Source organism: Rhinolophus hipposideros, assembly GCF_964194185.1.
Source record: "Rhinolophus hipposideros genome assembly, chromosome: 26".
In the NCBI taxonomy this organism is placed as follows: Eukaryota; Metazoa; Chordata; class Mammalia; order Chiroptera; family Rhinolophidae; genus Rhinolophus; species Rhinolophus hipposideros.
In genome coordinates this window covers 9,312,708-9,327,533 of record NC_138072.1, presented here as the reverse complement: position 1 = coordinate 9,327,533, position 14,826 = coordinate 9,312,708, and the positions used below count along the sequence as shown (strand labels likewise).

The 14,826-nt window shown below is 36.4% G+C and overlaps 1 protein-coding gene across 5 annotated transcripts in view; it reads right to left on the bottom strand.

Annotated features, from left to right (window-relative positions):
• Window positions 1-14,826, bottom strand: part of SPATA17 (spermatogenesis associated 17) — a 202,516-nt gene that overhangs the window by 62,178 nt on the left and 125,512 nt on the right. For 4 of the 5 annotated variants that reach the window (XR_013992660.1, XR_013992661.1, XR_013992662.1 and 1 more), the window contains one exon: window positions 14,418-14,500. Coding sequence is in view for 1 of the 5 variants with exons in the window: in XM_081039202.1 (XP_080895328.1) it covers window positions 14,420-14,500 (81 nt within the window). In the remaining 4 variants the exon portion in view is untranslated. Of the gene's footprint in view, window positions 1-10,653; window positions 10,951-14,417; window positions 14,501-14,826 lie in introns of those variants that run through there. The other variant, XM_081039202.1, reaches the window with a different exon arrangement.

Sequence of the window (14,826 nt, the reverse complement as noted above, 5' to 3'; positions counted from 1 at the left end):
TTGCATACTAAACAAGGCACTTTTCTAAGATTTATACCATACCAAGATTCTCTAAGTCAATAGGACTCCTCATTAAAGGTTCTTACCCATTTCTCCACCAAGGCCTTCTTTTATCCACCCAACCATCTTCTTAGCATTCATTTTAAAAAATATTTTCACCAAAAGATCCATTTAAGTTTTAGTTTTTCCTTTCTTATTAAGCAAAGGCACTTGGGCCGTGATTCTAAGAAAATAAACTGTTATTACACTGAATTCCAGAGAGAAGCAGAAATATTTGAGTTTTATTTAGTCTGTGCTACCAGCATATATAGAATATATAGGTCAAGTGGGAAGAAATTAAGTGCTCTGTTATTGTTTGAAGGCAAGGTATTGTTTAATTAAAAAATAATCAAACCTAACAAGTTTAATATTTCTTTATTTCAGATGGGCACTGTATTTGTATGTCTAACTTCTTTACAAAAACTTGTACCCAAAGAGCCACAAAATTGTATTAATGGTTATTCATCCATAAATTTCAATGGTTTCCTGATGCTGACAGATGGAGAAATATGTACTTTGGGTGGCCTGTCTGAAGTTTGGCAGAAGATGTGCATGATCTCATGCAACAAAGACAGAACATTCTGCAGTTCTCTTGGCAGAAGATGACGCGAGGTGCATAAAAGGAGATTGAGCTTCTGAGCAATATTTTCTTCTAAAATCTGCTCTAAGTGTTTAAGAAAGAAAGAGCACTCCCACATGAAACCTGTCATGAACTTAAGGTACCTTTTGCTGTCAAACAAGGATATTCTAGAGTCTAGGTAGTAAGACAAATCGTGAAATATATGAACTTGAATAAAAAGCTAATTAATCATTTCTTAAACTAAAGCCAAATCAACGTTCTGACATAATGTTTACAGACATCACTCAGTCATTCACTTTTATTGCCTAGCTTTCTTAATAATCGAGCACTGAGGATCTTGCCAAATATGGGTATTTTGATCACAATGATCTGCGTAGAAACAGTTCTTTTTAATGGAATCTGAATTATGAAGGTCAGCATTGACATCCTATAATTCCTTAATTTAATTTGAAGTAGAGGAAACACTGACATCAACTTTGGACCAGTACCCAAAGTAGAGCATGTTCAAATTACTAAAGGGCTTTCCACTCCCCCCCACTTCATCTTCACTGAGCTTTATCATACTGAAACCAAAATACCAAGGATGGTAAATGGGTTTCAATTTGCATTCCAATTCAAATGCAATAGTGGCTGTGGGAGAGCCATGGGGAGAAGGATTCTGAGCTCGGTTTTGCAGAAATAAGGATTATGATGAGCAATGTCTGCCATGGAGAGAGGTAGTGGTAGAAACAACTACAGGATAAAGCTCTGGAACCTAAGGATGGTTAACAGAGAGAAACGATATCTCAGGCGAGCCATAGCATCTTAGTTAAATGCTTGAAGGATAGTAAATATGAAAAAGGGAATCAACTTACTGTAAAGCACCAAATTAGTACCAGTAAGTGAAATCACGAACTCCATAGAATGAAAAACTTAAATACTAATTAGAAAACTCATTCTCTTGAAATGGAGAATTATCCCCAAGACTTAGAAGTACCCAAGTGGGGGTATGGATATCTTAGAATGGATTCTAGCAGATGTGGGTAGTTAGAATGAATGATTTCTTAGGGATCTTACAATATGCCATCAAACCTCAAACAATGAAAAGCATTAACTTCTAGAGTAGAGTAATTTGTATTGAGACATAAACGAAGACAAATATCCAGCTATTTCAGATAAATATATTTAGTATTTCCACTGAAATTTCATCCCAATCTGATGCAATGTCTGCACCGTGATAGCACGTGAAAAAGATATTTTCTATTTGAAATAAAATATAAAAATAAAAACACTGAAATTGGACATCATCTTTCAAAACATCAGTATTCAGGATTCTAATGTGTGAATGTGGATATAACTTGAACTAATAGTCTTGCCCAGATGGAACGTTATCGAAAGCCTGTGTGCCATCCATTTGCAACCAATTGGTTGCCCTGAAAAGTTAGGTATAGGATCTGTTATTGTCCCATCAGCCATCAGCGTTTTTGCCACAGAGTGAAGGAGGTGGGCAGAAAATCACACAAGACAGAGATGAAAGCTCTGTAGTTGGAAGAAAGAAGCCTTGTTGATTATGCTGTGGACTTTCTGAAGTCTTTAATTCTCCCTCCAGCCCATCTTCATTCTGGCGTGTGGGACGTACTGTAGATGGATGATGGTGCTCATCAGGAAAAGCACTCACATATATCTTGTGGCTTGATTTTTTTATTTGCCAGCTCAAGAGGAGCGGGGAGATTTATTTGGAAGGATGGTAATGAAGGTGGGGAGGTGCTAGTTAGACAGCACTTTCTGTTCCCCATACGTTAGTCTCCCTTTTATTTTCTTGTCTTTATACTGAGTTGCACTCTTTACTTTCACTTACTTTTCTTTAAAGGGGGATATGTTGGTATAATAAGCCAGGAGTGTGAGAGAGGATGGTAGTGAAGATACGGGAACAATAGAATTTCTGTGTGTGATTTTTGCTGAGGTATTTCAAATGCTTTAATTACACTCTATATTTTTATTATACACAGACATATTTGCTTAGACACAATCATATACTATCTGAAATAATTGTTTTCTTCACCCCCAAATGAGATGTCATATTTCCTTTCATGCTATCTTTCTTTTGCGCTGCCTTGCAAGAATGAAATAATTCACTACAATGAAAAAAATAACTTCCTGCCTTCATAACACTGGCACAAGGAAATGGGCTGGTTTTGCTGGATCTTATAAAATACAGCAAAAGAGATCCCCATTACATCTCTGATCTAAGCCAAAGGATGGAATTATTCACTAAAAGGAAGGAGTAACTTGGTACATTCTTGGCTTCCAGAATGCTGTTTCCTGCCAGGAGGCAAAGGCAGGGCCTGGAGGACAGTTACCCATCATCACTGGGGACATTACTCTAATGCGACAACTAATCCCCTGAGTTGACGACTCACTAGAACTGAGTCTAATCTCAATTTTTCTATTTACCATATGACATTGGTTTAGTTACTTATCCTGTCTTAATTTCCTCATCTGAATATGGGGAAAATAAATTCGAACCTCATAGGGCTTTGAAAATATTAATTAGAATAATTACGAAGCACACCATGCAAATGATGTTTGATTACTGACTATTACTGATTTTCAGTGTAAACATTATATAAAAGTGCCATATGAAGTACATCCAAATGCGTTTGAATACCTAAAATCGACTGTAGATGGTCAAAATTTAGGAGAGCAAGTTCTTGATTAGATAGGTGGTTGTTAATTCACTTTTTGATTTACCCTTAAGGTTTGTATCTCTCAGCCATGGCTTGTCTTTTGTTTTCCTTTTGCGTATATACGAAATTTAAGTCTTACTATTATGGTGTAAGAAGCCCCTTGTCAAAACACAGATATGCGCCAAATTTTCTTTTTTAGGCAGTTTGAAATTGCAAATGCATACACACACTCACACACTCACACATCTGAAGATACTGCTGCATTATTTATCACGGATAGTGTCCAGAGCAGTTTACAAAACCTATCCGATTCATATCCTACTTTTTCTACAACAGGAATACAATTTTAGAAATAAAACACCACATACGGTAGTATTTCTATGAGGAAAAATGAGTTCAGAGACTCAACATGAGGCAATAGAAATAGATCTTCCAGCTGCCCCCGGCCCATTTTCATTCTAAACAAGTGGCAGTGGTTTCTGTGGTCTGTAGTAAGGCTCTGGCGAGAGGAGATTTACGACAGGAAGGCAGTTAGTAGGAAAGGAGCAAGGGAGGGATGACAGGAAAATATGGGTGTGGAAAGCTGTAGCTGAATGTTTTTGTTTTCAAGCTGTTACACTTTTTTTCTTTTCAGATATCCCAGAGAGTACTCTGGCAATAATAATAATAATAATAATAATGATAATAATAATGGCAACAACATTTATCATTTATTGAGAGCTTGCTGAATTATAGGCACGGCATTAAGTGATTTTAACATGCAGCCAATTCTCTTTATAACTCTGAGAAGAATGCATTATTATTCTAATTCTTATAGATGAGAAAATTGAGGCTTAGAGACGCTGAGAAACAGTGCCAGGACCATGCACATGGTAAGTGACTGAGCCATCTGAAATACCCATGGCAGTTGCCAAAAGTGCCAACCAAGGTCAGAATCCAGCTCTGGTTGTGCTCTGTATGGTTTTCACAATGTTTTTATAATGGAAGTCTTTGCCAACACCTGAAAATAGGAAATTTCATGTAAATATTTTCAACTTCCCTTAAAACATAGATGGTTTGAAGTCATTGGGCAGCCTTCTCATAGGCAGAAACAAGTGGCTGAGGAGGAGCTGCCATCTTCAGAGAGAATGGGTGCTCTCCCAGGTTTCAGGTTTTTCCTCCACCCTTACCCCCACTGTCCTTGTACTCTTATTGCACTAACTATAAAGTTAAACATATATATATATATATATATATATATATATATATATATATATATACACACACACACACACATATGTATATACACACACACATATATATGTATATATACATATGTATATACACACATATATATGTATATATATGCACATATATACATGTATATATATACACATATATACATATGTGTATATATATACACATATATATATACATTCATACATATGAAGGTGCACAATTCATGAAAAATACAGTTCCTTACATCCTCACAAGTGAAACATCAATGCATCTATAATGTAAATCAATAAATAGAACATCACCAGTACTTATACCCCTAGAAGACCCATTATGCCCCCTTGCAGTCACTATGCCTCATCCCAAATCACCAGAGACTAGTTTCGTCTAGTTTGCACCTTATATGAGCGGACTTATTTATTGGTATGCATGCTGTGTATCTGATGGCTATTGCTCCACCTGATATTTATGAGATTTTTCTGTGTGTTGAGAGGAGCGGCGGTAGTGGTAGTTCATTTTTGTTGTTGTGCTGTCGGAGGAGATCACCGAGAGGGTGTGGCTGCTGGCTGACCGACGGCTGGCCCCAGGCAACTGGAGGCTCCTTACCCCCTTCCCTGTCCTTGGAATGGACGCTCTGTCCACCATTCCCACAGCGGGTGCTGCTCCAAGGACAGAGCCTCAAGGGGGTGAGGTGTTGTTGAGACCATCTGGAGTGTATACGTGACTGAACCCAGCGAGGCCGCTATCACAAACTTTTAAGATGCCGGCAGTCAGGTGCAGAGATCTGCATGTCTTGCGGTTGACCGAGACAAGCCTCGTACGTTCCCTTGCTTATTAAGCCTGCCATCTACCAACCTTGAGTGCTCGCCTCTTTCTTTAGTCTCTGCTTGACCTCCATGTATGAAGCCAGCTTGTGAGCCAATAGTATTCTATTTTATGATTCTACTGTAATGTATTTATCATTTCTACTGCTGGTAGCCATGTGGGTTATGTCCAATTTGGGGCTGTTACAACAGTATTTCCACTAACATTCCTGTATTTGTCTTTTAGTGAGCATATATACACATCTCTCTTAGGTCTACATATAAGAGAATTACTGCATCAGAGGATACACCCATGTTAAGTTTTTGTGGCTATATCTAAAACATTTTCCAAAGGTATTGTAATAATTTATATTCCTACAGACTAACTGGATGAACATTACAGTAGTGCCATGTCTTATGATAACTATTGTGATTTTTTTTTAATTTTAGCTATTATAATGATTATGTATTGGTATCTCACTGTGTTTTTAAAAACAGTTTCATTGGGTTACAATGAACATGTCGTAAAATTCACCCATTGCCTAAAGCAATCTACAGATTCAGTGCAATCCACATAAAAATACAAATGGCATTTTTCTTAGAACTAGAACAAATTAATCCTTAATTTTGTATGGAACCACAAGAGAACTCGAATAGCCAAAGCAATCTTGAGAAAGAACAAAGTTGAAGTTACCGCGCTCCCTGATTTCAAACTATATTAGAAAACTATATTGTAATCAAAACATACAGTATTGGAATAAAAACAGACACATAGATTAATTCAACAGAATAGGGAGCCCAGAAATAAATACATGCATATATGGTGAATTAATTTATGACAAAGAAGCCAAGGATGTACAATGGGGAAATGACAGTCATTTCAATAAATGCTGTTGGGAAAACTGGATAGACATATACAAAAGAATGAAATTGGACTGCTTTACACCATACACAAAAACTAACTCAAAAATGCATTAAAGACTGTGCTGTAAGACCTAAAACCATAAAATTCCTAGAGTAAAACATAGTTGGTAAGCTCCTTCATATAACTTTTGCAATGATTTTTTTTGGATATCATTCCAAAAGCAAAGACAACAAAAGAAAAAAAAAAAGCCTAGTGGGACTACATTAGACTGAAAAGCTCTGCACAGCAAAGGAAATCATCAACAAAATGAAAAGATAACCAATAGTATGGAAGAAAATATTGGCAAATGATCTATCTGATAGGTGGTTAATTCCAAAATACATAAAGACGTCAAACACCTCAATGGCAAAAAGACAAATAATCCTATTAAAAAATGGGTAGAGGATCTGAATATACCGTTTCCCAAGAAGACATACAGATGGCCACCAGGCACATGATAAGATGCTCAGTATCACTAATAATCAGGGAAATGCAAATTAAAACCACAATGACATATCATCTAACACCTGTTAGAATGGCTATTAACAGTAAGATAACAAATGGCAAGTGATGGCAAGGAGGTGGAAAAAAGGCAAAAATTGTGCCCTGTTGGTAGAATTGTAAACTTGTGCAGCCACTATGGAAAACAGCATGGAGGTTCCTCAAAAAATCAAGAATAGAACTACTACATGATTGAGCCAATTCCACTTATGGGTATTTATCCGAAAAAAACAAAAACACTCATTTGAAAAGATATACGCACCCCAATGTTCACTGCAGCATTATTTACAATAGTCAAGATACGGAACAACCTAAGTATCTATCAATAGATGACTGAATTAAGAAGGTGTGGTATATATATATAATGGAATATTACTCAGTCATTAAAAAGAATCACATCTTGCCACCTGCAATGACATGCATGGACCCAGAGGGGATTATGCTAAGTGATATAAGTCTGACAGAGAAAGACAAATACCATATGATTACACTGATATGTGGAATCTAAAAAACAAAACAAACAAACAAAACAAAAACAAGCTCATAGATACAGAAAACAGTTTGATTGTTGCCAGATGGGAGGGGGGTTGAGGAAATGGGTAAAATAAGGGAAGGGATTAAGCTGTGCAAATTGCCAGTTATGAAAACAGTCATGGGGATATAAAGTACAGCACAGGGAATATAGTCAATAACATCGTAAGAACTATGTAACTGTCAGATGGGTACCAGACTTATGGGGGTGATCACTTTGTAAGGTTAATAAATGTCTAATCACTATTTTGTATACGTGAAACTAATATAATACGGTACGTCAACAATAATTGAAAAATTAAAAAAATATATTAAACAGAGAATATAATCTGGACTTTACAACCACAATAACATATTGCATAAATAAGGATAACTACTCAAAAATGTACAGGTATGAATGGTTATTTACCGGAAGGAGCACTTTACACAAGCAGCAGTCTTAATTTGAGTCAGCAGGAACCAACTTAATGTGTATCAAAACCTATATCCAAAGTCATATACGACATGACTATACATTAATGAGACTAGTTAAAAATAATATTCCACAGCATGTGCCTTCAAATAAACAGTGTCTTTATCGGCATTATCTTAGAAAACTATCTGCTATTTTATAGCTTCTAGTCCTTGAAAACAATTTGGAACTGCCTTAACATTTATTCAACAGATATTTTACTCCATGCCAGGTGCTCTGCTAGATGCTGGACAGAGGACATTTATCAAAAGAGACAGTTTTTGCCCTCAAAGAAATTAGAGAGCAGTGGGGAAGAAAGACATTACCTGATTAAGAACAAGAGGTTGATGAGTATTTTGATTTCAGAAGAACTGGAAGGTCCGATTCTGAATGCTCCCAAGCTGTATGCCTTCACACGGCCACAGTGCTTTAGATCTTTTGAATGGTCAATATTCATTCAGAATCAAGTTTGGTGAATAAGACAGGTGACAGAGTTATCACCAGTTTTAGTAAAACATTAAGTCACACTCATTTTCTTGAGTGCCTCGTATTGAGAGTGCATGAAAAAAATTCTATGTAAGGTAATGTAGTTAAATAGTTTTCCAGAAGAAACACACTAACTGCTTTCCCTAATTATATTCTCTTAATAATATTCCATATCTTGTTCTCTCTCTTCAATGCAAAGGCATTTCTGACACATCTGGACACCTCTATAGTTATCAGGAGCATGTGTGTGTGTGTGCATGTGTGTGTATGTGTATACCCTGTTTCCCTGAAAATAAGACCTAGTTGGACAATCAGCTCTATATGTCTTTTGGAGCAAAAATTCATGTAAGACCCAATCATTTCATTTCATATTATATTTTATATTTATTATATTTATATTATATTATATTATATTATATTATATTATACCCAGTCTTACATTATAGTAAAATAAGACCAGGTCTTATATTAATTTTTTCTCCAAAAGACGCATTAGAGCTGATTGTCCGGTTAGATCTTATTTTCGGGGAAACACGGTATGTGTGTGTGTTCATGTGTGGGCATGTGTATATGTGTGTGCATGCATGTATGTGTGCATGTGTGTGTATGTGTGTGCATGAGTGCATGCATGTGTGTGCATGTGTGTACGTGTGTGTGTGCTTGTGTGTGTGTGTGTGTGTGTGTGTGTGTGTGTGTGAGGAGCAGTAACATTACATAAATTGGCTGTAGCGTACCTTAAGCATGAGAGAGCTTGGGTCTCTGTAAGAGAGATAACTGGTATTCCCGACAATGAAATACTTAGCAGTTCCCAAGAATAAATATGTCAAGAGCAGGAATTATTTCTCTTGGATGTACTAATATAACTTAGAAGAAGAGGAAGAGGGGGAGGAGAGAAAAAGGGAGAGGGAGGCAGGGAGAGAGGAAGGGAGGGAGGAAAGATGGATGTGTGTACATTACGGCACGTGAACCTCACAGACCCACGCAGGTTAATTGACATTTTCTGAGTGGAGAAGTCAGATGGCTCTCAGTTACTCTAGTTTCTGAATTTCCTAGGACGGGAACTGGAGTCCTGAGCCTATGCAATAGCGTCTGACCAACGCTGAAAGTTACTTTAGAAGAATGACTTCCCAATGTGCTGTGGGCCTTGGCAGCAGCACGAGAATAAGATTCCAGTCTCCTAAGATTACTAGTAAACGAGAACAGGAATCACTGATTACATTACTATAAATAATTTTAAAAAAGAGAGAGAGAGAAATAATTGAGGAAGGGAACAAATAGGCTTACGAGAGGCCACGTTATATATTATAATTAGAGGCCACGTTATATAGTCCCCAAACCCCCAAAATGTGACCTTGGTTTTTTTCTTTGATTAGTTGTTTTTAGAGTAAATGAAGGTTGATTGTTGTCTTATCATCTGGGATAGATCCAATACATAATGTTTCAAAGGACTGAATCTAGCTACTTCTACTCAATTCTTACACTCCACAGTTCACATATTTTTCTATTCTATTTCCCCTATCCCCAAATGCCAGCAAGTTCCTCCTTGCAATAAATGTTTTCTTATTAAGAAAGCATTTGCTTTTGTATTTGAATATTCTACAAACCCATACTTACTATAACTCTCACCGTATTCACCAAATTTGGTTCTAAATGAATGTTCACTGTTTGAACAAAAAACTATCATTGAAGATATTTTTAAAACGACTCTTTTTCACATACGATTCCACAAATCATCAACCCTTGCATAATACCTCGTTACATCAAACAGTTTTACAAATTCTAGTTTAGATGATAGATGGACAAGGGTAAGATTATGGAACTAATCACAAGACTGGTCATATAGCTTTGAAGTGGGCAAGACTCAGACTCTTTCTAATTCTAGCTAATTATCTTACAAGTTTATGCTAGGGTCAGAATCAACAAATATTCACCCAGCACCCAGATCGCCACTTGTTATTAAAGATTCAAAGGGCTAAAACACACACTCTAAAATTTTGCATTCTAATCAGCCAGACGCTAGTTTCTCATTCTGAAACCTTTTGTTGAGTGAAGACGCTGTGCTGGTATAACCCTAGCAATGAGACGCCCTCTTTGCCCTCTTTGTAGAGGAGACCGGGAAATGTCTTCTCTATTTGAGGTGCCCACTAATCTTTGTCTGTGTGTTTCAAGTTCAGTGTACTGAGGAAGGTTTCTAATTGGTCTGATGAGTCACTATTACCCTTGGGACAAAGCTTTAATGCAAACCACTCCCTACCATTCATACTTGAAACCATTCGTCATTCCTACTTATATTTTGGCTGCTCTTAACTTGGACTCAACGCTGGACTCAGCATTTGTGACTAAGGTGATGGGGTCTGAATATGGCCACTTCAGGGGAACCATTTATGGCACTTTTGGTCACCAGGGGCTGTGGTTGTGACAGACATTCCCAGAGGTAAAAGACTCACTATTCACACACTATATAAAACTAGTCAGCTGTAAAATATTAGAGTTTATTGAATCACAAGAAGAAGTATGATTTAAGTGTATTTTCTGTAGAATTCTCCTTTGTGTTTTCCTTTTAGATTTGTAGAGTTTTTGAACGAACCACAGATGGTTCCCATATCTTCGTTGGACAGAGGGGAGAGAGAGGGAGAAATATTTCAGAGGTTAAGACACTTGTGTCAAGGTCACTGAGCCAGCCATGGAAGTAGGATTCCAGGCAGTGGGGTCTTCTAGTCCACAATCACTTCACACCTTAACCTCACTTTTACATTTTTGTCTTCTTTTATTTTCTAAAAACAAAACAGCAAAATGAAAGAAGATATTTTTCTAAACCCAAATTAATAAAATGAGAAAAGAAAAAGAACCCAATGACAGAAGAGTTCTCAACTTCTCTATCTGAATCGTCCTTACTTAGCATTAGCTCAGTTACAAGTCTGGGAGGCTACAGCCCTGATTTGACTCATGTCTAGCCCCCCTGTTCTCTGCTCTGTCTCCACCACTGCAGATCCTCAGAAACAAAGCTGATCACACAGAGTTTTCAGCCAGCCTGCCTCAGTCATGGAGAAACATAGAGAATGTCTTCCTATAGGAACATGTGTTGTTTATATCTTCATTCAAAGGAAAATTTTACCAAGAGAAAGATACGAAAGATACCTTAATTTTTTTTTTTCTTTTTTGCCAATTAATTACAACAACACTGACAGGGTTATAAATTCACACAGTGCTAAACTGAACGAAAAGGTTTAACAATTTTTCATGTCGAATTAAAAATTTAACCCCCACTGGGCACATATATACCTTATATGTCTGATTATTAGTCTCCCCTCATGTACCTTCTTTTTCCTTACACTGTTGCTAAGCCCACATTTCCTCTCAAAAAGACAATGGAATTTCACCCCTTTCCCAATTCAGGTGCTAACCAAACTGATTTTTTATTTTAATTTTCTTTCTCAGCTATTTGAATATTTCAAATACCTAATTCTTATGAAGAAGGAAAAAGGTACATTGGTTTTCGTGCAAAACAAATAATTTAATTAAAACTCATCTCATCTAGCCTCAAAATTGACCTCCCTTTCAGCAGAAATACAGCCTGGACCAAAGCACATTACAAAGAAGAATTAGAGAAAACTGAGAAGCACATAACACAACAAAAGGCTCACTCATGCCGGACCAACTCATGATTTCACCTGACCTTGCTAATTTTTCTCCACTCTCATCTTTAAAGATACTCTTCTACCTGGAAAGATGAAGGGAGCTGAGCAAAGCACTCTGACACGATATAGTATATTCTGATTTAGACAAAGCCATCTTTGGGAAACTATCACAGGTTACCAAAGCCATCCGTTATAAATAAAAATTAAAGAGCTTAAAAGGAGTCATGTTATCTGTGTCAGAGAGTAGATTTGAAAATATGCGTGTGTTTAAAATCTAATTCACTCTGAGCAGTTTTCCAGGGGCTGAAATCTCAGCATATGAATCAAAATGGGTAGGGGTAGGCTCTGTTTTTCCTAAACTCAGATATGCTACAGGATAGGAGGATTAATCTGATAAAGGCATCAGTATTTCTAATCCCACTGATGGGAGAACAGAGTTTCGGTGTGAGAGGCAAAGTTGGGTGAATTATAGCCAAGTGATGAACTACCTTGAAGCTGAAGCCACCAAATGGACAGCTCTAAAAATTACTGTGGTGTCTTTATTTGACACTTTGGTGCAAGTGTCCCCGTCTTGGCCCTTTTTACAAAGAGCAGAAGCACTTTGTCATATTTGGTGACATTAAATCTTCATAGGAGAGCCTGAGCTAAGGCTGCTACTCTTCACTTACCAAAATTAAACACTAGACAGATTTCTTTTCTAAGAGGAGGAGATGACATTTTGACAACATTCTCAATTCACAAAATAGTTAAAAATCCAAGAGAAGAGTTAGAGAGCATTTTTTCAATTTCTGTCATATATTTGTATCTGTGCATTGAGCACTGTTTTTAATGAAAAATAATTGTGAAACATGTGTTACGCATCCTTGTCTTTCTTATAAAAAAATTAGCCAGAAATTGTTTGGTCTTCAGGAAAAAAAAAGATAACCGTCTCTAAATTATTATGATCGAATAGAATAAAGTCAAGCTGTGTAAGTAATTGGTAGAGAAGAGCAAGTAATTCCTATTGGAGTATTTTGTATTAACACTTTGTTTTTGTCCGATTAAATAATTTTCAAAAAATGAGGATACAAAGACGTATTTCCTAAAAAGGTATCTACAAAATTACTATCCAAAAATAACTACCATTAACATTTTTGCACAATACAACATATAAATGTACACATATATATGTAATATAGAAGTACATGCTGGTGTGCTTTTTATAAAAGCATGCACATTATCTAATGAGAGTGTGTGTATGTGTGTCTGTGTGTGTGTGTGTGTGTGTGTGTACACACATACAGATTTTTATAAATGGAAATAAGCTACAGGTTCTTTTGAACCCAGCCTTCTTTTTTCACAAAGATATTAAGGCTTTTTTTTCTTCTAAGTAATAGGTAAAGACGTTTTCAATGCCTTCACAGCATTGCATTTTATGTCTTGTTATTTATTTAACAGCGTATATCAATGAGTATTTAAGTTGTTTTCAACCTTTCGCTGTTATAAATACACTATACCTTTGAATTAAAATCTAAATCATACACAAATATGAACAATTTTATTTGGACTACTTTATACTGTGAGTTACAAATACTAGATAAATGCTCCCTTGAGTAATGATACTTTATAAACCTTTGAAACTGCAATTCCACTTGGCGTTATCTATATGTGTTCCCAATAGCTCAGAATATTTCATATTTCCCTTCATGTATTCCTTTGGAGTCATTAAAAGGTGGATATCGGTATCTGTATTTAACATACTGATTTCCCTGCTGAAGCATCCAGAGTTATAAGTGGGGGAGAGGAGACACAGATTAAATCTAAGGAACATAAGTTGCTTGCGTCCACTCCGTGTCCTTTCCAACGGACCAGACCTTTCCCCGTGGTTCTCCGTGAGGGAGGACACCTGGGGGAATCCTAACTAGTGGGATTTTTCATTCTTGCCTCTTTCCATTGACTGCCATGGTTGGTGCTACCTTCATCCAATACCTCCTTCAACTTGGCTGAAAATACCAGAATACCGCCTATAAGTCTCAGTTTGATTGTAATCACTTCTCTATTTTTTAAACACCTTAGCAATGAAACACAACACTCATTCTGTGTTCTTGAATGAGCTTATTCTGTGATCTTGAATTCTGTGTCTGCTTCTGTTGTTCTCTAGCGTGGAAACTTTGATCATCAGAGACCCCAGACACTATTTATAATACTTAGAATCTTCTGAAGACACTTCATATTTCAAACGACACACCTACTGAATGTACTGTTTTAAACTATACTGCCAATAGAGTATTGAGAAATGTTTTAGCTCAATATTTTTCACGTATTGTGTAAAACTATGTATTTATTGTATTAATTTAAAGAGAAGGAGTACTTAAGATTTTTGTCAGTTCTATTTCTTAACATAGTTTGAGTCCATTTTGGAAAAGAGATTTGAAAAACAAAGCCCAGGATTTTTGAATATTGAAAACCATTAAGTTAGAACTAAAAAAAGTGCCTAGTGTTGTTATGCATAAATGTTATTATAGCATGGTTTTTAAAATGCTTGACAGCTAAGTCAATGTTATTTGATTTTTTTGATGTAACTTAATATACTTTTTGAAGTACTTCTTAGGGAAAATGCTTACCTTTATAAAATTTGTCCAGCTTTTGAATATAGTTTTCCATACTTTGAAAAGAGATCAAATGCTGGCAATACAGTCTGGAAATCCTAGAAGGAAAGAAAACCAAAGATTACCACAAAGAACTTAACTGACTTTGTATTATCACTATTACTAGTATTATTATTTTATTATAATTTAGATTATAATAAATGGCTGAACGACAGATTTTAACTGCACTTCAAATCCCCCATAGTATTCTCAAATAAAACAAAATTAGCAGTTAGGTTTCATCAGTTGAACCAGAGAGATAGATGCTTTTATAAATACGTGGGTTTTGACAGCTCTGGATGACATTCCCAGAAGCTCTGGGCAATGTGATGATGAGACAAAGCTCCCTGTCTTCAAGGCGCTTACTTGACTTGTAAGGCCCTAA